Source organism: Astatotilapia calliptera, chromosome 22 (genome assembly GCF_900246225.1).
Source record: "Astatotilapia calliptera chromosome 22, fAstCal1.2, whole genome shotgun sequence".
Classification (NCBI taxonomy): Eukaryota; Metazoa; Chordata; class Actinopteri; order Cichliformes; family Cichlidae; genus Astatotilapia; species Astatotilapia calliptera.
In genome coordinates, this window is record NC_039322.1 from 3,175,237 (window position 1) to 3,200,128 (window position 24,892).

The window sequence follows — 24,892 nt, forward strand, 5'->3', positions numbered from 1 at the left end:
GTCTCTCAATTCCCCTTCGCACTTACTCTTTAACATAAACTTTGCTTTACTTCATGTATTGAAAGTGGCTTAATTCTACCGACTCATATTGACTACAGATAGCACACTGGCTTCCAATTAGAACCCTGGAAATCATTATTTAGAGTTTAAAATTGACATCACCACAAAAGTAAGACAAACACTCAATTCTTATTTAATATAGATATTTTTTTATTCTTTAAAACTTTAAACAAACTTTAAACTTTAAACAAAGCAATGAGAAATGAGAGAAGAAATTCGATTTTTTTTTTTTAAAGCTACAGAGTGCAGACTGAAAGTAAGACCAGCATGAAAGTCACAGTTAGTCAGGTCAGGACTGGGGACACTGGTCTCTCATCAGTGGCTCTGAGACCAGAGTGTGGGAGCCCTGGGTGGCCTCACAGGTCACAGAGCCCACCTTCATCCAGTGGTCTGCAGGGAGCCTCAGGGTGCTGCTCCAGCTGTAGAGGCCGTCGTTCTCCTGCACCACGGGGCTCCTGCTCTCCTCCCAGCTGATGCTGCCACTGCCATCCACCTTCCAGGACAGACTCCAGTCTGAGGGGAAGCCCTTGTTGGCCAGACACATGACTGTAGCCTTCCCCTGTTTCAGCTCCTCACTGGAGGGACCCAGCACCTTCAGGGCGGGGCGGGGACAAGAACCACAATTTGATTTTCTCCGTTAAGAAGTTTCTGTCAGGTGTTTTTTCTGCTCCACCAGTCATTCACTCACACATTGTTTCACTTCCCTTTAAGAAACCTCTCATGCATATCAGCACAGAGAGAATCATCACACAGTTTGAGCTGAAATATGTTCAAACTACACTGGAAATAAAAAAACAAAACAAAACAAAGATGTGTCAACACTTTTAAAAGATGTTAAGCTTCAACATCATCAGTTCTTCATAATAAACAGCTTGTTCTGGATAAGAAACTCAATACCACTACTTACCTCATGTGTTTTTTTTATTGCTTACATTGTTTTAAATGATATGATACAATAAGAACACCAGAGATCTTTATCTTCACTCTGTGCAGTTTAACTTTTTTCATTGGAAATTGTCCTGAGTGTCTGAATAATCATTTCCAAAGCTGACTTTGTTTCTTAGGACAAAATTTATGAATAAAATATGTAATCAGTTACACAAAAAGTTTCCCAACCTTTCATATTAAATGAAATTAAAGAAGCGCCAAAGCGACTGAGAGAAACTGTAACATTTGTTGGAGGTGGATGGTACTGGAGGAAATCATGTTGTATCATGATGTTTGAACCATATTTAATTTTGGATCACAGCCATCTGAATGGTGTCCTACAGCAATATTTTAAAATTGACATTGAACTTATTTTAAATATAATCAATTAGTAGTTCTTCAAACGCATCAGGATCTGCGTGTCGTACAGAATGTTGTAAAAACATGTAATGAAGTCCAGACCTTTACTTTTTCACATTGTGCCTCTAAACTTGGTCAGATGATTTCCATAGAGAGGCACTTTGCATCAGCAGCACCATGCTCCAGTGCTCTGGGAGAGTTTATAGTCCTGAGAGTTGAACACTGGATGACTGACAGCTGTCCTTCATCACAACAGAAGCCACAGAAATCCTCCTCATCAAAAACATGACTTTGATCTGCGTCCTCATCTGGACTCTCCTCTGCTGCTGCTTCACAGGTAAAGTCCAGAGAATCAAACTCCTCTCCTCTATCAACATCTGTCCCTCTGAAATGAAGCCCACAAAACCATGAAGCTGCTTTATGTTTTTGTCTCTGTGTCCTCAGAGTCCAGAGGACAGATCACAGTGAGTCAGCCTGGAGCAGTGAGCTCTGCTGTGGGAGCAACTGTGAGGATCAAGTGTACGACCAGTCAGAATGTTTATAGCTCCAACCGTTTAGCCTGGTACCAACAGAAAGATGGAGGAGTTCCTAAACTGCTCATTTATGTTGCTAGCACTCGAGTATCAGGGATTCCAGCTCGTTTTACAGGCAGTGGATCAAACTCTGACTTCACTCTGACCATCAGTGGAGTCCAGGCTGAAGATGCAGCAGTTTATTACTGTCAGAGTCTTCACTATCCTAACAGTCAGTGGGTGTTCACACAGTGAAAAACAGTCGTACAAAAACCTCCCTCAGTCAGTGAAGGAAAAAAATGTCCATCCCGGTTTTCCCTCCAAGGCACGAGCGATAAGCAGAGTTCTGTCCTTTCCTTCTAAGATTCCTAATTATTTAAAGTAACACTCAGGTATGCCATTCAGCTGGGTTAGTTACGACGTCGGGAGCAGCTTGGGAGAACAAGGAAACAGACTGCTTCAGGTTGTCTTCCCAAATCGACTCAAAGGTTTATTAAGTATACAACAGCTTATATAGAGAAAAAAAAGGTTCGTGTGTCAGCTTTCCCAGTTCAAACCGGTACAGACCAAATAAGGAAACGTCTTCCTGCCTTGTGAGCAAAGAAGTATCCTTTGTGTAGTTTATCAGTTCAGCTACAATTTATGATCATCCCAGCAAAATACACTCCTAGACATAGAATACAGAGTTCTTTCATTAGTGAATTCTGAAACAAACCACCTGGCCTTTAACGAGCCTTTTTCTAAGAGATAAAGAAAAAGGGAGGATGGGAGTAAGGAAGTGGTCTCGTCTCTGTGGTATTTTCGACCTTGGGGTACCAGCCTGTGAGTCTTACACATTAATTCTTGGGTCACAGAGAAAGAGAAAAACAACTAGTAGATGGGCCTTATTGAGTAACAGTTTTCCTGTATAAAACAATATCCTGTAAATGCTAACCGTGGTATCAAAATATCACAACAGTCAGACTGAACAGAAACTGAAGTGACTGCTGCAGCTGGAAGATACTGCAGAGACTGATACAGTTCACTGAGGACGCACGCACGCACGCACGCACGCACGCACACACACGCACACACACACACACACACACACACACACACACACACAGCCTTGTCTTTGTAACCAAGGGGGGTTACGAGGGGAGGTACTATTTTTTATTGTGAACGTTTTCAATAAAAGGCAGCGAGAGGAGGCCGTCGTCGGGGTCACTCGTAAGGAGATTCAAAGTGCGTTTCTGAGATACCGACGAGGCCTCCCTTGCAAGTAAATCGATTGATCGCTGACTGTCTTGTTTTCTTCATGATGAATAAGTCTCTAAACCAGCGGGGCTCGTGGAAACACAGACCCAACAGAGGCCTCTGGCAAACACAGAACAGACTGCAGCTGCACGGAGCACTGACCCTGCTCAGGCAGCGACAGCCGGATGCAGTCCTTATCTGGCTTCTTAGCCTCCGGGGGTCCAGAGTCAGCTGAGGGCTGTAATTCAGCCTCTGGGGAGGCCCAGGAGCAAGTAACAGTCTCAAAACTAGCCAGTTCATGAGGAAATCTTTCACTACTAATCAGTTTGTCTCTCTGCTCAGAGCGAGCGCCAGAAAAACAGTCCAAAATGGGCGGTGTAGGCAAAGACTCCTGAAGAGGGGCAAGTGAAGACTGTGACTGAGCAATTAACTGAGCCATTGACTGAGCCATGGATAGCGGGGCTGAAAACTGAGCTGAGGGCGACTGAAGTTGAGTTGAAAGTGGTGGTGGAGTTGGTGACTGGGCTACTGGGATAACTGATACAAGGTTAATGAGTTCAGAGAGAGTTAATCCAGGCTGAGAAGAAGCAAAAAAACACCGCCCTTTGTTTTCGCAGCAGTCTTAAAAATGCCAACCTGGACCAGGTTAGTAACTACGAAGTTCAGTAGGCTACTCGCATTAGCGGGCAGATCACTCTCCGTCGGGCCAGGCAGCAAAGCATCAGTTGCTGGGTGGGTGGCAGCAGCCGGGGGGTGAAGATGAAGCTTTTCGTTCTGAACGAGCGGGTGAAGTGACCTGAACAGCCAGGGAAGTCTGGAGACCAATGGCTGTAGTCGATTAGTGAGAGCTTGGCGAAATTCCTTCCCCTCGTGTTCCAGCCATAAGTTAATTAATCTGTCCACAAAGTGAATTGTATCCTCCTGGAGCTCCTCAGACGGGTCGAATGCCGCTGGGTCCATAGTGATCGGTTCGTACTGTCACGGCTGGGGCAGCAGTCGTGTGGAATTATTTAAGGACCCAAAATGCAGGCACTTCTGAAGTGAGGAGGCTTTATTTAAAGGAGGTGGATCAAATACACAAGGCAAGGGAGGCGAGAAACAGAACAGAGTAACCTAAACTGGGAAAACTAAAAAGCAAACCGGAAATGATAACCGAACGTGGAGAGGAACAGAGAGCCGCAGACAGATGCGGGGAAATCATTCAGGATGCCAGCGGACATGAAAGCAGACGAATCAGCAACAGGCAGGAGAACACACAGGGCTTAAATACACACAGCAGTAATCAAGGGATTGAGAGACAGGAGGGCAACACACCTGGAAGAAATCAGAGCTGACGGGACAGGGGAAACGTAAAGTGAACACACTCACATGACACAGAGATTTTCAGAATAAAACAGGAAACTCACAGACAGAGAACTAGACAAGACACTGAGCTAAACAGACAGATTCACGAGCAGACCGTGTGACACCATAGACAGACAGAGGGAACACAGAGACGTGGGAGAAGGCAGGCACAGAACAAAACCCTAATGTTAAGTCTAATTGTTGAATGTTGTCATTATGCTTCTTAAATTTGTACGGTCTTAGTTCAATCTATCCTGACTTGTCCCTGACCACCTCTCCAGCCACTCTGTGCTCTGGAGGATTATTACACATCCCTTGTGAAGATTCTGTTTGATGTTTGGTAAGCTTCCTGCCCTTTGTATGGCTTCACTGTGTTATCCACATTCTCACATGCATACAGATGTCTACACATACACACACATAGTGCCTTGTCTTAGAACCATTTGGGGGGTTTTATGGTGGGCGTTGCTTTGCTGTGATGTGTATTGTGTGAACTGTTTTCCCAATAAAAGGCAGCAAGCGGAGGAAGCCGTCGTTGGGGTCATTTTGTGGTAGACACCGACGAGGCCTCCCTTGCAAGTAAATCGATCGATCGCTGACTGTCTTGTTTTCTTCATGATGAATAAGTCTCTAAACCAGCGGGGCTCGTGGAAACACAGACCCAACACCTAACAAATGGCAACCCTTAACAAAGGATAAAACAGAATAAACAAGCACGTAGAAAAATATGAGGAAACACAAAACACTGAGTCGTCAGACCGTGACAGGAAGATACTGCAGAGACTGATACAGCTCACTGAGGACACACACACACACAGATTTTCTCTCAGCGACATTCAGCAGAAATATGTGCTTAACTAACTAAAGAAAAAACGTGGGCCAGTAACAGAAACCAAGATCAATCTTATTAATGACCTTTGACCTTAGAAGTGGAAAAAAAGTGGGGGTATGTCACCAGGGTGCAGAGGAGGCTACCCCCCCCCCCCCGTCCCCGTCCCCGTCCCCGTCCCCGTCCCCGTCCCCTTCTGGCTGCCTCTGCCTCAATTTTATCCCACAACTTAGACATTCACATTATTCACACTCTCATTACACATACATATAGGATCTTGGGGGTGGGCACAATCACGGAGTCCAAATTACCATCAGGGTGTACACCTCACCCCTGACATCGTTGCCCACCTCTCAATTTTAAATACACTTAGTCATTGAGGGCTAGCAGGAGGGACTATGCGCTTACCTGCTGCTCCTTGGCAGGTAGCTCCATGCCCTCCTGGGTTTTAATTGCACCTTAGAACACATATGCATCAACACTACAATGAGCGGGTGGAGGGAGGTTTGGAGTCTTCTCCCACCCCCATTCTCTGCGGCCTGCTGGAGCGGGAGGGCTAGTAGGAGGAGTTGGCCATCCGACTGCGGTCTGGGGTGTGGGGCCTCCCTGCTGCTGCGGAGTCGGGGTGGTCTGCCTCTCCCCACCGCAGGGAAAAGGGTAACACCACCTGGGTCTGGGTGCAATTCCCCCCTCCAGGGGCAAGGGTACCTAGACCCGGTTTGTAGAGTACGCTTGGGGAGTGTGATTGTGTGTACAGCGTCTCTTTATGTCTGCCTCCACGTTGGTTGAGTGTGGAGTGAGTGCATATGAGAGCATGAGGGTGGGAATGGATGTTTGTGTCTGTGTGTGCCTGTATGTCTGTGTCTATATGTCAGGTTGGGTATCAGACGCCACCTCTCTGGGGACACCTCAGGCCCTCCAAGGTTTGGAGGCCTATCTCCACCCACCACCACTTCCCCTGCCGGTGGCGGACTCCCTCAGGTGTCGGTGTGTTGGTGGTTCTTTGTGTCTGGGGGTGGGCGTCTTGGTACACACCGGCTCACTCCTTGGCGGCCGCTTGTCGGGGCCTGGGGCCTGGGGCTCGCTCGGGCCCCTTTGGAGGTGGGGTGCCCCCGGCCTCTCGGCCTGGGGCTCGGTCACTCAGGCGCAGCTGGGGGCCGGCGGAGCTCACGGGCGCGTCACTGCAACTCCCCCTGACTTCTGCTCCGCGGCTGCTGGGCGAGCCCTCATCTGGGACTCTCCTCAGCTCTTACTGGAACAGTGGCGCGGCTGCCCCTCTGTTGGTCTTCCATGGTCTCTTGTGTTCTGGGGGCCTCTGGATGTCTGGAGTTTTGATCTCCTTCATACCCGCTTCACACCCTGGAGGACGGGGCTGTGGCCCCCCCACACTCCCTAGCAGATCGTTACATGGAGAAACCTTTGGAATACAAGCATGCTGATCCACACAGGTATGCACACATGGGTATTCACAGACGCGGACTAAAGCTTTCTTGGCTGCTGCCTCAAAGCACACTGTGCGCTGTCTATCTTGCATGCTGCACAATATCGTTTATTACTTAGTAAATATTGATATCTATGACTAGCTAGTTTATTGTGATGGTGCTTTGTTTTCTCTATTATTATGTTGCTCTTTGTTGTTTGCTGTCTCCTCTGTTTGTTTTTTTTTGTTTGTTTTTTTTTTTTCTCCATACAGGTGACCCAGGAGTTCTTTTTTTTTTTTTTTCTCTCTCTTCCCCCCCCCTTCTCACCGTCTCTTCTCCCCTTTGGTTTTCTTTCTTTCTCTCCCCCTCTTTCTCTCATTCATTCCCCCTGTCCTATTTATTAAAAAAAAAAAAAAAAAAAAAAATGACAAAGGATGAACTGAAGCTCTGCCATCACGTAATGTCGCATACTGCTGTTTCTGATGTCATAAAAAAAAAAAAAAAAAAAAAAAAAGAAGTGGAAAAAAAGACACTAGATTTATATTAAACCATAAAGACGACAGAAATGTGGAACTGTTCCTGATCAGTGAGGCTCAAAATAAAAACAACACACCTGTGAATGTAAGATTTACTGTAAACATATCATCAAACATGAACATGAGTGAAAAAGCTGTTATTGAACCGAAGGTGTTTTTTCATAGTTTGTTCATGTCATCATTCATTTAATCTTCTCCTTGTTCGTCAATGAAATTAAAACTTTGTTCTTCAGATTCTTTCTAAGCACTCCTTGCATTCGTTGACTCTCCTGTCTGTGAGTTCTCCTCAGAACAAACAGCTCATTAGAGACACTAAAGACTCTTTCTTCTTTAGACTTGCTTTGTAGTCTGGTGAGACTGTTTCCGTGGCAACCAGGTCCCAGCATTGCTTCATGAACCAGTCTGTCTGGTACAGGTGAGCAACACCACCAACAACCTACCACACACATTTAAATAAACATAAAAATAACCTGAACAACTTTAAAACTCCTTTTTGCCAAAATGCAGATCTCCTTAATGGTTCTTTCAGCCTGTGTTTTATTTTACCAGTGTAAAATAAAGACATCATGTTGGAGTGCAGAGTTGGTCTGAATTCTTCTAAATGAAACATATATTCATCAAGTGCAGGTTTGTAGATTTGAATAAAATTAAATGTCTGATTCAACCAAAATTCACTTTGCAAAACATCTTTATTACCTAAAACATGAATGTTGTCATTATGAGAAAGAAAATAACAGTTTTAGTCTTTATTTGTTCTTCAAAAAGAAAGATGGAGAGACAGTTACAGAGTTGAGAATGAGAGCATTAAACCAGTATCTGGTTGAGTCAGGTCAGGACTGGGAACACTGGTCTCTCCTCAGTGGCTCTGAGACCAGAGCCTGGCAGCCCTGGGTGGCCTCACAGGTCACAGAGCCCACCTTCATCCAGCGGTCTGCAGGGAGCCTCAGGGTGCTGCTCCAGCTGTAGAGGCCGTCGTTCTGCAGCACCACGGGGCTCCTGCTCTCCTCCCAGCTGATGCTGCCACTGCCATCCACCTTCCAGGACAGACTCCAGTCTGAGGGGAAGCCCTTGTTGGCCAGACATGTGAGTGTTGCAGTCCCCTGCTGTAGCTCCTCACTGGAGGGGGGCAACACTGTCAGGACGGGACGGGTATCACCTAGGAGACACCAATCAGCTTAGAGCACAGGGAGCACACAGCTGTCAATCAAACCACAGACAGTGGGACACCTTTACTGTAAGAGCTGATTTTCTCCGTTAAGAAGTTTCTGTCAGGTGTTTTTTCTGCTCCACCAGTCATTCACTCACACATTGTTTCACTTCCCTTTAAGAAACCTCTCATGCATATCAGCACAGAGAGAATCATCACACAGTTTGAGCTGAAATATGTTCAAACTACACTGGAAATAAAAGAAGCAGATGTGGAAACATTTACAAAACAAGTTTAAAATCATCAATATTGTACATGACTGACATTAATATTAACTGGAAACAAATAAATAGAATAAATTAATGAATTCAGCGAAACGAAATGCTCTTCATGTATATCTAAAACAATTTTTAAAATTCACACAAACTCAAAGTAATTTCAAACAATACTTGAAAGTTTTTCTTCTTTATATTATTGTTAGATTTTTTTTCAGTTTAATTTGACTGAAATGTAGACATAATATTTTGACAGAGCAGATCTGAATTATCCTCCACAACACAAGAGGATGATAAAAAATTCCAGGATCAAACTTATTGTAAAGCTACGTGCTTTTCTCTTAAAATCAGAAGAGAAATTGTTAAATGCACTTTAATAAAAAGACAGTATTTGATAGTAAACCAGAATAAACTTACGTCCAACATCCAGTCTGGTTCCTCCACCAAAAGTCCACCACAGTGATACAAACTCATTGAGGCGCCGTACAAAAACCTCTGACTGTAGAGAGACACGGCTCTCTGACTCTGAGACAAACAAACTCAACTAAATAATTCACTGTTTGCACAGCAGCCACGACTCAGCTGATGTGACTTCTTCAAATACCATCATACAATGTTAGTTTAAATACAGTTCAATCCATGAGCTTTTGGACGATCACATTTTTTTTGTCCTGTCCCGTTCGGCACTGAAGCAATCAGAATTATTGTCTGAAGGCCAAGAAAAATTCTCCACAGATTTATTTTCTCAAGTTGATTGATCTTCATTATTTTTTTATTTTTTTAAATGATTACAATTGGAACATATATAACCGGGGGATCGTAAAGAGAAAGACAGATAAGAGAAGTTTAAGAAAAGGAGAGGGAAAGAAAAACAGAGGGGAAGAGGGACAGTGAGAAAAGACAATGAAAACCCATAAGATCACCTGCTGGAAGAAAAAGAAGAAAACAAGCAAAAAGAGAACAACACAGTAGGGAGACCACAGCAACAACCTAGATAAGCATAAGTAAGAGTAAATAATAAAGACTGAATGCTACTGAGCAGCACAAAAGACCGACAGCAGACGATATGCTTAGAGGCAGCATCCAAGGAAGACGGTGAGTGTCTGTGCACACCTGTGTGCGTGAGTGCGCTTGTTTTCAAAAGGTTTCTCCATGTAACTATCTAATAGTAATTGCGGGGAGCCATAGCACTGCCCCCCAGGACATGGAGCAAGCACGGAGGACATCCAGGACCCAGACATCTAGATTCCCCCCAGAGCACAAGAGCCCAAGCAGGACCACTGGAGGGACAGCCGCCTCCCTCCTAGAAACAAGCTGGGGAGAGCCCCAGACGGGTGTGTGTGGGGGGGCGGTGAGATGGAGTCTAAGACCCAACCAGACATATAAACATAGACAAAGCTCTTCATAAAACATGCCTCATCCACAGACATTCGTATAAACACTAAATCCTATGCCTGAGTGCTTTCTATCTAGCATTGAGACAAATGTTCAGCATTTTACTCTCACCAGTCAGAGTCTAAAATATTTGAAACTGTAGCCTTTTGTGTTTGTCACTGATCAATATCTGAGTAATATTATTCATAATTAGGCACTAACACACATGGTGTCTTGATGCACGCTCAATCATCCAGGTAAGTAAAACCCACAAGGTTGATTCTGTTCATCTGGACGCAGCGTTTTCAGGGGGAGAAACGTTTCGTCACTCATCCAGGTGACTTCTTCAGTCTCAGCTGACTGCAGGTTTCTCCAACCTTAGAAACAGGACATTTGCATAATAACTGAAACCAGCCCAATGAAGGACCAATGGGCTGGGAGGTCAGTTCCTTGATCATTAATATGCAAATTCTCATAACCATTAATCAACAGCCACTGATCAATGGCCATGAGTAACACACATGGTGTGGTGCAAAGATTCAGTATAAGTTCTGACGATGTGCTGCTTATGTGTTTATGCTGTAATCTTTATAGTGTAGTACAGAGCACGATGAAGAAATGATGACTTTTCTTCGTGCAAATATTTACCATCTGTATTACCAGATTTTAAGTACGTCACAGAATAGCCTGCCCAATCCTCACAACCAAAGCTTGCTCAGCATAAGATGCACAATGTAAAACTTTAAAAAAATGCTTTTAAAAATAATCAACAAAACACAAATTGCTGATTTTATGAATAACTCAATGGATTAATTAAAAAGAGAAAGAGGAAAAAAAGATGAAATTACAGCAGACAGAAATACCAAATCACTGATTCTTGAACACAGAGTAAACCTTTTATAATGGACAAGGGCATTTCCATGATTTCCATAGAGAGGCACTTTGCATCAGCAGCACCATGCTCCAGTGCTCTGGGAGAGTTTATAGTCCTGAGAGTTGAACACTGGATGACTGACAGCTGTCCTTCATCACAACAGAAGCCACAGAAATCCTCCTCATCAAAAACATGACTTTGATCTGCGTCCTCATCTGGACTCTCCTCTGCTGCTGCTTCACAGAGAATCAAACTCCTCTCCTCTATCAACATCTGTCCCTCTGAAATGAAGCCCACAAAACCATGAAGCTGCTTTATGTTTTTGTCTCTGTGTCCTCAGAGTCCAGAGGACAGATCACAGTGACTCAGCCTGGAGCAGTGAGCTCTGCTGTGGGAGCAACTGTGAGCATCAAGTGTACGACCAGTCAGAATGTTTATGTTTATAGCAACAATCACTGTTTAGCCTGGTACCAACAGAAAGCTGGAGAAACTCCCAAACGTCTTATTTACTGGTCTAGCACTCGACAATCAGGGATTCCAGCTCGTTTTACAGGCAGTGGATCAAACTCTGACTTCACTCTGACCATCAGTGGAGTCCAGGCTGAAGATGCAGCAGTTTATTACTGTCAGAGTGATCACTATCCTAACAGCCAGTATGTGTTCACACAGTGAAAAACAGTCGTACAAAAACCTCCCTCAGTCAGACTGAACAGAAACTGAAGTGACTGCTGCAGCTGGAAGATACTGCAGAGACTGATACAGTTCACTGAGGACACACACACACACACACACACACACACACACACACACACACACACACACTTATCTAAGACAAAGTGAGACAATGTGTGATATGTAACATGTAATTCTAATGACTTTCTACCTCACCTACACCGCTTCTCTGAGATTTTAAGCACTTTCGGTCCCTAGTTATAACAAATAGTTATTAAAGTTACATAATTTTCTCAAAGATCAGTAAACTTTTTGGCTGACGAAAACAAAAAATGTGCATGCTTGCACTCTCTGTAATGTACAGATTTCTGTACACAGTTTGGGAACAGGAATCAGTGAACCCAACCACTCAGCAGGCACCTGTGAGGGACGAGAGAGAAACACCCACACATACATCCTCTGATGGGAAGAGTCTGTCACGGCGGGGTGCGCCGGTGTGAAGAATGAGGTAGACCCAGATGCAGACACGGTGGAGACAAAACGTAGTTTCAAAAATAAAGCGAGCCTTTATTGCAGAAGAAAAAACATAAAACTAGGGAAACTAAGGAGACGATGAACACTGTGTTAACAGAAGGCCGTGACACTCAGTGAAAGAACTACAACAAAACTATGAACACTGAGTAAACTAGGACACACAGCGAAACAATGAGGTAAACCCATGAATACTGTGGTGAGGTTAACAGACCATCTGACACCGACTGAGCAGAAACACACGGATTAAGTACACATAAGGAATGATCAGGGGAAGCGGAATCACATGGGAAAACAGCTGACAACAATTAACATAATGACAGGACAGGGGACGTGAAGCTAAATACAATAAACACAAAACACAAGGATCCTTCAAAATAAAACGGGAAACATAACGAGACCCAGACATGACTGGAACTAGACAAACAAAGAAAACTTGGACATGAAACATGACAGATAAACACACGAAGACTTAACACAGAAAACTTCACACAGGGATGAGACAAATGGGGAGCTTTAAAAATCATGAATTAAAACTGTAACCCAGGCGTGACTGAATGTAACTCGATAAACTGAAATGAAACTAGACTGAAAGGAAAAAGAAAACATCAAGAAACTCAGAATACTGGGTCACATGACCCAGGACCATGACAGAGTCACCCAAATAAACACACACACATATGACCCACATGATTTTCGATCATAAGAGGGGTAGAAACGTGAAGGCCACAAGTTCAGTCTGTGGATTTTACCTTCAAATCCAACAGTATTAATTACTATTAATTACTCTCAGTACAGTCAGGCTGACACAGCTGATGACTTGGACTGGGGGCTTCCCAGAATCCCGGGATGGAATGAAACTAACAGCTGGTCCGTTGTCCGAATCGAGTGGGTACATGCAACATACAGTGCCGCAGCTCGGACGGGCCACAGAGCCAGCAGCCTCTTAGTCCAAACCTTCAGTGGGAGCTGAGTGCAGCTCAACTGAATGAGAGAGGTGGAAGTCCGAGAGGGCTTTCTTCAAGAAGGCAGGGTTGGGCCGGAGGACCACCCCCTTCCCATCTGGCAGCCACCTACAACAGTCACTGTGGACCGACAGCGCCTCCAGCTCACTAATTCATCTGGTGGAAGTTAGGGCCAGAAAGAAGGCAGTCTTAAGCGATAGCCACTTCAACTCAGCACTTTCCAGGGGCTCAAATGGAGGGCCCCAAGGACAAGGTCCAGGTCCCAAGGGGGAACTGAGGACCCTGGCCTTGAAGCTGTTAGGTGCAAAGCAGTGTCAGCGTCACTGAGTGCTGAGCGACCAAGGCGAACTGCATCCAAGTTTTCCAAGGGAATGTTTTTTTTTCTTAACTAAGCATTCTGTCGTTCAGTGTTGGTCAAGTTACTTGAAAAAAGTAATCAGTAACTAATTACTGATTACTCCCCCAAAAAAGTAATCCCGTTACTTTACTGATTACTTATTTTCAAAAGTAATTAATTACTTAGTTACTTAGTTACTTAGTTACTTTTTAAAAACACGATTTACAACCTGAAGAGGTGATAAAGTGATAGATCTTTCAGCCCAATTCTACTTTTTCTACATAATCCATCATACAAAATGTAATCAAATGGAAAAGTCTCTTTTTAAAACTTGTTTTATCAGTTTTAATCTTTTAACTTTATGCATCAAGCAAAACATTTAATTATATGCAACATTCTCTGACTTGAATAAATTAGTTTAACATTTAAACCTATTTTCTACACATTCCAGCACATAAAATAAAATATTTTTTGTGTTTTCACTCACTCTTTCAAACAGATGCAAGTAAAACACAGCAGAAAATAAATAAAGTCAAAGACTAGCGGTCCTTTTGCTCTATTTTCACCTGTAAAGCAGGAGCAGGGTAGGCGGAGGGTTACCCTGGTGCAGGTGTGCTGCGGTCAGTTGAAGAATCCGCGCGAGTGTCTCTGTGAGTTTCCCATTACGTCGTAGCTACTCGGTGCTTGCTCGGAAGTTTAGGGGTTTTTTTCGCTGTAAAAAGAAGTTTTCTTCCCACGCACGATGGACGCTAATGTTTTTGTCACTTTTTATGGAATCAAACTCAAAGTAAGGTCAGTACTTCCACGCTTTAAACGCTGCACGCTCATACTCTCTCTGCACTCCATATATGATCCATTGTTGATCTGCACACAGCTGCTGTCACCAACGTCGCACTTGCTTACGTCACTGTCATGAGACATTCTCGCAAAAAAAATCACGGTTTTAGTAACGCAGTAACGCAGCGTTCCTACGGGAAAGTAACGGTAATCTAATTACCGATTTTGCAATAGTAATCCCTTACTTTACTCGTTACTTGAAAAAAGTAATCAGATTACAGTAACGCGTTACAAGTAACGCGTTACTGCCCATCTCTGCTGTCGTTATCAGTTTTAGTTTTCTTCTGTGGTTTTTCAGGCCTTTTTAGTATCGTGCTGTCCAATGCATTTATTCCTTTTACGAATGAACCAGGTGGTTGATTCGGACGGTCCTAAAGTTTCTGCTCTTATGTTTATTTTGTTATTTCCTGTGGTGATGATCTCTTTGGACCTCATATGGATAGTAATTAATTAACAATACATGCAATTATTTTACTTAAAATCAATCAATGATCTGTTTAATTAACAGGTCTTATCTGTCCATGAACTGGCTTTAAAAAACAAAGACGTATCCTTGTGGCAGTCTGTTCAAACACATTCCAGATTTTAGAAAACTGACTTTGAGACCTTTATTCAGTGGTATGTTAATTTGATTGATCCATTATTAAACAGCATTATGAGACTGGTCCAAGTCTGTGTTGGAGTCAGTCTAGGAAAAAAGTCACACCAAAAGGTTCATTGCCTCAATGGTGTCATTGATCACTTTTATAGCAGTAGCTGAATGAATGTTTAATTCTGCTTTTAATCCACATTACCAGATTGTGTATCAGGAGAAGGCTTAAAGGTCCTGGATAAAGTAATAAATAGAATAATAAAAAGCTACCAACCCAATTACATCTCAAAACATGTTGGAAACCTGTGAATTCACATTGCAAAGACTAATTATGCAGTCCTGCTGGAGTCAGTTCATTTCCATAGAGAGGCACTTTGCATCAGCAGCACCATGCTCCAGTGCTCTGGGAGAGTTTATAGTCCTGAGAGTTGAACACTGGATGACTGACAGCTGTCCTTCATCACAACAGAAGCCACAGAAATCCTCCTCATCAAAAACATGACTTTGATCTGCGTCCTCATCTGGACTCTCCTCTGCTGCTGCTTCACAGGTAAAGTCCAGAGAATCAAACTCCTCTCCTCTATCAACATCTGTCCCTCTGAAATGAAGCCCACAAAACCATGAAGCTGCTTTATGTTTTTGTCTCTGTGTCCTCAGAGTCCAGAGGACAGATCACAGTGACTCAGCCTGGAGCAGTGAGCTCTGCTGTGGGAGGATCTGTGAGCATCAAGTGTACGACCAGTCAGGATGTTTTTGTTTCTGGCAGCTCTCACTGTTTAGCCTGGTACCAACAGAAAGATGGAGGAGTTCCTAAACGTCTCATTTACTACGCTAGCACTCGACAATCAGGGATTCCAGCTCGTTTTACAGGCAGTGGATCAAACTCTGACTTCACTCTGACCATCAGTGGAGTCCAGGCTGAAGATGCAGCAGTTTATTACTGTCAGAGTCTTCACTATCTAAACAGTCAGGATGTGTTCACACAGTGAAAAACAGTCGTACAAAAACCTCCCTCAGTCAGACTGAACAGAAACTGAACTGAGTGCTGCAGCTGGAAGATACTGCAGAGACTGATACAGTTCACTGAGGACACACACACACACACACACACACACACACACACACACACACACACAGTGAAAATGTTATTGTTGCTAAACAAAAAAGAAGTTGGAAATCTATCTGTATCTTAGTCAATCAAATTTTGACCTTTGACCTCTGCTTCAGAGCAGCTCAAATACATGTGAACCAATTCCTGAATATTGTTCATTATGAAAACATTTCTTAAAGAAAGAGAAAAAAAACACAATAAATCACCAAAATCAGTGAGTCACAATTGTCTGCATAACTTATAAAAATACTTCCAATAGAAACTTTAAGTCCAATTTTCTCAGGTTTGTAGATTTTTTTCTTTTTTGCTGTTCAATACTAGTCTGATAACTTTGTCTGGCAATTCCAATAAAATTGATTCATGTTTGTGGCTGTAATGTGACAAAATGTGGGAAAGTTCAAGGGGGCCGAATACTTTTGCAAGCCACTGTATGTGTGGCCTCATTAGGATAGGGATTTATATTGGCGTGAGGGACTGTAGCCTATAAGTTCTTATTGTTAAATGATAGTTATGAGATGGTGTGTTTCAGGTGATTTTACAGAAAAACACCAAAATAATGTACTGCATTACTTTAAAAAAGTACTCTGCATAATAGAATTGATAGGTTTGTAGCTTTAACCTATTCGCTGGAACGTTGAAGACAATATAATTACACAGCAAGCAAGACACAAGTAGGCAAAGTTCTTCATGTTTCTCGTGCACAGGAGAGAACCGGACAAACGCCGTTCCTTCGCTTGACCCCAGTTTCTCTCGTCCGTTCTCCCGTAACACTGCTCTTTTATTGAGGTTACATGAATATGCATAGGTTCATTAACATATGACGTCTACATACACACAAAGAGTACCTTGGCTTTGTGTGTGTGTGTGTGTGGTCAAGATGTGACCCTGTGAAGACTCCCCAAAGCTGGTGCCAGGAGTCTAGGGCTCCATCTGAACAAAAGGCTCTTATACTTAAAGAAATATACGTGTGTTTGCTAAACCATATATCAGCAAGAGAAGATACGACCTCTCCTAGGAGGTGTGTGATCTATGCCAGAACACTCTGTAGAGGAGTGAACGCACTCCCCTCTTCATGCTACACAGAGTTGTTACAGACCTCCTAGGATGAGACATTCTTTCAATCTACAAATGATTATATACTTCTAAGCATATATGAGTAAATATTTCTAAGCATAAATGACAATCAACAATACAAAACCTAATAGAATACTTTAAGATACCTCAACACTGATCATTTGACTCATTCTTATATTGTGCTTTTCTACTCCACCTGAGAACTCAAATTGCTTTATATAACAAGCTAAAACATGCTGAAACATTCATTAAACAGCATGCAATGACTCTGCATGAATAACGGCGGTGTCGCTCAATATTCTCAGTAATAAAAGCATAATCTCTAAGTTCTTATCAATTCCCCTTCGCACTTATTCTTTAACATAAACTTTTGCTTTACTTCATGTATTCAAAGTGACTTAATTCTACTGACTCATTTTGACTTTCTACAGATAGCACACTGGTTTCCAATAAGAATCCTGGAAATCATTATTTAGAGTTTAATATTGACATCACCACAAAAGTAAGACAAACCTGAAACGTGAGGAGACTGAGACAACACAGGGGATGGCCAGCAGGAAACGAGATGCGGATGAAACACCAGTGAGACGCAGATGCTCCAACAAAGAGCAAAGAGGCAAACACACACTAATATACACACACAAGGAAACAAGGAAATGACAGACAGGAGAAAGACACAGTTGATTCCATTTAGACGAGACTGGGAGGATGTAACCTGAAAACATTACCATAGAACCAAAAATACTAAGCAAAACACAATCGAGGAACAGAGAACATTAAACTCTGAACAATCACAAATAACCCAAAATAAACAAAACCACAGAATATTAATTAACCTAATACATAAACATGGAGTCCACAGACTCCGGACCACGACACTTCCACCTTCTTCCTCAAAACTCTAAACATTAAATTGAATTTTCAATCTACATTCACAAAACCTCAAACTGCACAAATACATCAAAACAGTTTTACGTGTTCTCACAAACACTCAGTGTCTTTAGATCAGTGGTTCTCAAACTTTTCACAGTGAGGACCACCTCATAACATATGTCTCTTGAAGTATCACCCTTATGACCGACATTAAAGTACAGTTATAGGCCTATTTACAGTGGCTTGCAAAAGTATTCGAACTTTTCCACATTTTGTCACATTTCAGCCACAAACATGAATCAATTTTATTGGAATTCCAGGTGAAAGACCAACACAAAGTGGTGCACACGTGAGAAGTGGAACGAAAATCATACATGAATCCAAACATTTTTTACGAATAAATAACTGCAAAGTGGGGTGTGCGTAATTATTCAGCGCCCTGAGTCAATACTTTGTAGAACCACCTTTTGCTGCAGTTCCAGCTGCCAGTCTTTTAGGGTCTGTCTCTACCAGCTTTGCACATCTACAGACTGAAACCTTTGCCTATTCTTCTTTGTAAAACAGCTCCAGCTCAGTCAGATCAGATGGACAGTGTTTGTGAACAGCAGTTTTCAGATCTTGCCACAGATTCTCGATTGGATTTAGATCTGGACTTTGACTGGGCCAGTCTAACAAATGTATATGTTTTGTTTTAAACCATCCCATTGTTGCCCTGGCTTTATGTTTAGGGTGGTTGTCCTGCTGGAAGGTGAACCTCCGCCCCAGTCTCAAGTCTTTTGCAGACTCCAAGAGGTTTTCTTCCAAGACTGCCCTGTATTTGGCTCCATCCATCTCTCCATCAACTCTGACCAGCTTCCCTGTCCCTGCTGAAGAGAAGCCTCCCCAGAGCCTGATGCTGCCACCACCATATTTGACAGTGGGGATGGTGCGTTCAGAGTGATGTGCAGTGTTAGTTTTCCACACATAGCGTTTTGCATTTTGGCCAAAAAGTTCCATTTTGGTCTCATCTGACCAGAGCAGCTTCTTCCACATGTTTGCTGTGTCCCCCACATGGCTTGTGGCAAACTGCAAACGGGACTTCTTATGGTTTTCTGTTAACAATGGCTTTCTTCTTGCCACTCTTCCATAAAGGCCAACTTTGTGCAGTGCACCACTAATAGTTGTCCTATGGACAGATTCCCCCACCTGAGCTGTAGATCTCTGCAGCTCATCCAGAGTCACCATGGGCCTCTTGGCTGCATTTCTGATCAGCGCTCTCCTTGTTCGGCCTGTGAGTTTAGGTGGACGGCCTTGTCTTGGTAGGTTTACAGTTGTGCCATACTCCTTCCATTTCTGAATGATCGCTTGAACAGTGCTCCGTGGGATGTTCAAGGCTTGGGAAATCTTTTTGTAGCCTAAGCCTGCTTTAAATGTCTCAGTAACTTTATCCCTGACCTGTCTGGTGTGTTCTTTGGACTTTATGGTGTTGTTGCTCCCAATATTCTCTTAGACAACCTCTGAGGCCGTCACAGAGCAGCTGTATTTGTACTGACATTAGATGCACACAGGTGCACTCTATTTAGTCATTAGCACTCATCAGGCAACGTCTATGTGCAACTGACTGCACTCAGACCAAAGGGGGATGAATAATTACGCACACCCCACTTTGCAGTTATTTATTTGTAAGAAATGTTTGGAATCATGTATGATTTTCATTCCACTTCTCATGTGTGCACCACTTTGTGTTGGTCTTTCACCTGGAATTCCAGTGAAATTGATTCATGTTTGTGGCTGTAATGTGACAAAATGTGGAAAAGCCACTGTAACACCACACAGTTTACACGAGACAATTTTATTTCTTATATGAATGTTATTTATTTTAACTGTCACAAACAGGATGTGACAAATGATAATAATAACAACTGTACTGCATTAAAACATTCACAGCAGGTGGGATATCCAATCTTTAAGTGATGATGTATGAACCCTGCTTCTGGATCCAAACTATTCTGCATTTTTTAAGGCTGTTGTGTTTTTAACATGTCTGTTCTCTAAAATCTAAAGGAGGAATTATGGATTTGATCAATCTGGTCCCTGAATGCAATTGACACCCTTTTCTCAACGAGAAGTCTGGGCTCGGGTGAGCCTGAGTGCTGAAGATATCTACGTATTCAGAACCATGATAACAGGGTTCTTGCTGATCGGAGCTGGCTTGGCCCTGACTTATCGAAGAATTAAGAAAGCGGAACCGGCTGTTCAAACCCCCCACAAGGCTGCCCGCTGGGATTGAAACGATGGGACGAGGCGTGAGTTTCTCAAAATGGGCTCATTGAGTGCAGCACGGATAAGATCTTGGAGAAGCTTACGGCTGCTGTGAATACTCAGAATAAGACCTCTGAGCACAAACTGGATCACATCTTGGAGAAGCTCACTGCAGTCGTGAGTTCTCAGAATCTGCTCTTTGAGCACAAGAATGACAACATCACAGAGAGTAAGTTTGATAACATAATGGAGAAGCTCGCAGCTCTCCAACGGGAGATTGAGAGACCAGTGTCGGACTGTTAGAACAGCTTTGAAATTCATATGAGTTGTTCGCACTAAAGTAAAAACCACCATCACTTCATGCGGATACCCCTTTGGCACCAGCTGTGGTCTCAAGCCTGGAGCTGAACAACAACACTCTGATAACGACTGTGTTGAGTCTGTTCTTCCCATTCCATGCAAGGCCACCTGGGTTGGCTGGAAGACTGTTTACTTAGCCTGGCAGGGCGAAGGACACTGTCTCAGCTGAACTCTGGACACGCACACACATACAGACACAGACATATATACACATGCAGATGTACACTCATCCCCCCTCCAAACGCCTTTGACGTTTATTCCCCTCTGATGCTGACGGTGGATCAAGGAGACCAGCGCACACAGGCCCGGATGTACTGTCTACACTGGCTGTCTCTCACCCTTTACCCTCCCCTGTTGCTTGTCATGTGTTTCTTTGGTGTATTAAGAGTTTTTTCATGTGCAGAGGTGTTTTTTTCTGTTCTCAAACTGATCTCCCTGTTGGAGCTCAGTCTGGGGGGAGTTATTTTTTTCTCCTTATCTTTCCTCATGTTGTACTTTTTCCATGTTATACCTCTCTGACCTGTCTTCCCCATGTGATGTTTTTGGGTAATGTATGTATGGTCGGAGGGTAAGATGGCGCTGCCATTGCGTGCAATAGGTCGGCAGCCTTAACATGAAATTTCACCTTGTGGGACTAATAAAGGTATCTTATCTTATCTTATCTTATCTTACGTTTTAACTGTCATGGTCCAGGTGAGTGCGGGGTTTTTCCACTCTGCTGGGCTCCACCTTCAGGCGGAGACTCCCATCAGCCTTCAAACCTGACTGCAATCAAGTCACCAGCATTTAAGACCAGCACTCACAACAGACCTCTGCCAGATCTTCAGCTAACCCACGTTAGTGCTAGGCCGCCAAGCTCTTGAGAGTTTCCCTAACATCTGCAATTCTACTCAGTGTTTTCTCCCTGTCTTAGTACCTGCCTGGCTGTCACGCTTTACAAACAGGAGAGATGCATCTCTGTCTGGACACTGGGTTTCTGCTATCAGGTTGCACTCCCTTCATCGTGGCTCTTCATCTGCCTCCCTGCCAGGGCCGTTGCTCCAAGTATATTCCGGACTCTCTCCCCACCACTCCTCACCCGGACCCCCTAGACACTCTCCTTGCGCGACGCCTGCCCCTGCAATACATAAGCCATAACCATCATAGTTTAATCAAATGGCTGTGATTCACTAGACTGCCACTGACTGGCTGTCTCTTCTCATTATAGTGACTCTGTGTAACTCCACCCAGGCCGCTGCCCCTTTCCCCCTCCCCAGGATCTGTACTTAAACTCTTGCATCAAGTCATAGCACACTGTCTGAGTTTCATGTTTCATAGTTCACAGTTCGTAGCCTTTATAGTTCCTGCATTGTAATTAAACTAGGCACTGTTTTGCCTACCTCTGTGTCTGCGTTTGAGTCCACACACACCGCCTGGCCCTCTCGGCCGTAACATTAACGCTTTTTATTTTGTTCCATTTAATCTAAACAAGCCCCTAAAAAAGTCAGTGATCACTGTCGGCCTCTTTCGGTTTTTATCATCACAATTCATTTTAAAGCTCAGTTTTTTAAACCTTATAATGTAACTACAGCCCAGCCCATGCAGCACTATATTATAATAAGTAATATATTATAATAATGCATAGTTCCCATTATTTCTGTAAAGTTATTTATTTCATATTCTGTATAGTTTTTCATATTTATATCCTGTTCATAGCCTGTACATACTTATAGTTATAGAATATTCACAACATACTTCATACCGTGTACATTATAACATACCATAATAGACCCATTTCTGTAATATACTCACATATCTATATTATTGCTAATACAGTGGGGCAAAAAAGTATTTAGTCAGCCACCGATTGTGCAAGTTCCCCCACCTAAAATGATGACAGAGGTCAGTAATTTGCACCAGAGGTACACTTCAACTGTGAGAGACAGAATGTGAAAAAAAAAATCCATGAATCCACATGGTAGGATTTGTAAAGAATTTATTCGTAAATCAAGGTGGAAAATAAGTATTTGGTCAATAACAAAAATACAACTCAATACTTTGTAACATAACCTTTGTTGGCAATAACAGAGGTCAAACGTTTACTATAGGTCTTTACCAGGTTTGCACACACAGTAGCTGGTATTTTGGCCCATTCCTCCATGCAGATCTTCTCGAGAGCAGTGATGTTTTGGGGCTGTCGCCGAGCAACACGGACTTTCAACTCCCACCACAGATTTTCTATGGGGTTGAGGTCTGGAGACTGGCTAGGCCACTCCAGGACTTTCAAATGCTTCTTACAGAGCCACTCCTTTGTTGCCCGGGCGGTGTGTTTTGGATCATTGTCATGTTGGAAGACCCAGCCTCGTTTCATCTTCAAAGTTCTCACTGATGGAAGGAGGTTTTGGCTCAAAATCTCACGATACATGGCCCCATTCATTCTGTCCTTAACACGGATCAGTCGTCCTGTCCCCTTGGCAGAAAAACAGCCCCATAGCATGATGTTTCCACCCCCATGCTTCACAGTAGGTATGGTGTTCTTGGGATGCAACTCAGTATTCTTCTTCCTCCAAACACGACGAGTTGAGTTTATACCACAAAGTTCTACTTTGGTTTCATCTGACCACATGACATTCTCCCAATCCTCTGCTGTATCATCCATGTGCTCTCTGGCAAACTTCAGACGGGCCTGGACATGCACTGGCTTCAGCAGCGGAACACGTCTGGCACTGCGGGATTTGATTCCCTGCCGTTGTAGTGTGTTACTGATGGTGACCTTTGTTACTTTGGTCCCAGCTCTCTGCAGGTCTCACCAGGTCCCCCCGTGTGGTTCTGGGATCTTTGCTCACCGTTCTCATGATCATTTTGACCCCACGGGATGAGATCTTGCGTGGAGCCCCAGATCGAGGGAGATTATCAGTGGTCTTGTATGTCTTCCATTTTCTGATGATTGCTCCCACAGTTGATTTTTTCACACCAAGCTGCTTGCCTATTGTAGATTCACTCTTCCCAGTCTGGTGCAGGTCTACAATACTTTTCCTGGTGTCCTTCGAAAGCTCTTTGGTCTTGGCCATAGCGGAGTTTGGAGTCTGACTGTTTGAGGCTGTGGACAGGTGTCTTTTATACAGATGATGAGTTCAAACAGGTGCCATTCATACAGGTAACGAGTGGGGGACAGAAAAGCTTCTTACAGAAGACGTTACAGGTCTGTGAGAGCCAGAGATTTTCCTTGTTTGAGGTGACCAAATACTTATTTTCCACCCTAATTTACGAATAAATTCTTTACAAATCCTACCATGTGAATTCATGGATTTTTTTTTCACATTCTGTCTCTCACAGTTGAAGTGTACCTCTGGTGCAAATTACTGACCTCTGTCATCATTTTAAGTGGGGGAACTTGCACAATCGGTGGCTGACTAAATACTATTTGCCCCACTGTATATATATTGTAATATATCTATATCATGGCTAAAGCACTTCTGGATGGATGCAAACTGCATTTCGTTGCCCTGTACATGTGCATGTGCAATGACAATAAAGTTGAATTCTATTCTATTCTAACCTTATATTGCAGTCTGGTCCGTTAACAGCATCCTGCCATGCAGTTACATTTGTTCCTAACCATCGGGAACCCTCATCGAGTGAAAAAAGTTCATCCTCCAGCTTCACTGTGTTTATATTATGCTAACCATAGCTGTGTAGCTAGCCCAACTTCAGTAACCCTACAAACGCCACTGTTGTTTAGTTTTCTGTCTTCATTTATGTCAGAAGTGATAGCAAAGCTGTATGTTTTAATTTTTCTGTGTCAGTTAAGCTGCCAGAGTTTTGGCTTCATGACCCTCCTTCATGGTTTGTGCACGTCTAAACTCAGTTTACTCTTCATGGCATTTCGGCCGACAACACAAAATACTTGCTGGATCTACTGTCCACCCACCATGTGATGACCCTCCTCCGAGATCCCCCCCTATCAAAGGGAAATACACCGCTCTGAAGGCGCTGCTGCTGCAGCACTACTCCCCCTCCGATGCAGAGCAGCCTGAGAAACTCCTCTCTCTCTCTCTGGCCTGGGTGATGGTACCGGTCTCGAGCTCATGGAGAGCACGCTGTCCTTGCTAGGAACGGATGACGGCGGATTCCTCTTCACTCACGTCTTCCTTGAGCTGGCCTTGACAACTCCCTGCTGCTGGGTGCAAAGGATTCCCAGTCACTTGCAGAAGAAGTGGATCGCATTCTCCTGGCTACCAGGAGCTTTGGCATCGAGACAATAATTCCCGACTCACCGACGGCAACTCCCGCGCCCCCACCGATTCTCCCAGGGGCCTCCAACTCATTGATAGTGGCTGGGATCGCGGTGTCATCGAAAAGGGTTGTGTTTTTACCATCAGCGTGACAGCGCTGTGCCGCCTTTGCAGTTTTATGGCCCAGGGA

The 24,892-nt window shown here is 43.6% G+C and overlaps 1 protein-coding gene and 2 gene segments (V, D, J or C); 1 reads left to right on the top strand and 2 right to left on the bottom strand.

The window, feature by feature from the left end:
- Positions 1-259: 259 nt before the first annotated feature.
- Positions 260-686, bottom strand: LOC113015072 (Ig kappa-b4 chain C region-like). The segment is given in 1 exon segment: positions 260-686. A coding segment is annotated over 1 exon segment (255 nt).
- A 913-nt stretch (positions 687-1,599) lies between these two features.
- On the top strand, positions 1,600-2,114 carry LOC113015205 (Ig kappa chain V region 3381-like). The segment is given in 2 exon segments: positions 1,600-1,684; positions 1,792-2,114. Coding segments are annotated over 2 exon segments (375 nt in total).
- Positions 2,115-7,895: 5,781 nt separating this feature from the next.
- On the bottom strand, positions 7,896-24,795 carry LOC113015214 (uncharacterized). Its single transcript, XM_026157167.1, has 4 exons — positions 24,745-24,795; positions 17,528-17,729; positions 9,065-9,172; positions 7,896-8,381 (listed from the first exon to the last, which is right to left on the bottom strand). The coding sequence occupies exons 1-4, from the start codon at positions 24,793-24,795 to the stop codon at positions 8,056-8,058; spliced, it is 687 nt and encodes a 228-aa protein (XP_026012952.1). The 3' UTR covers positions 7,896-8,055.
- Between the last annotated feature and the right edge of the window lie 97 nt (positions 24,796-24,892).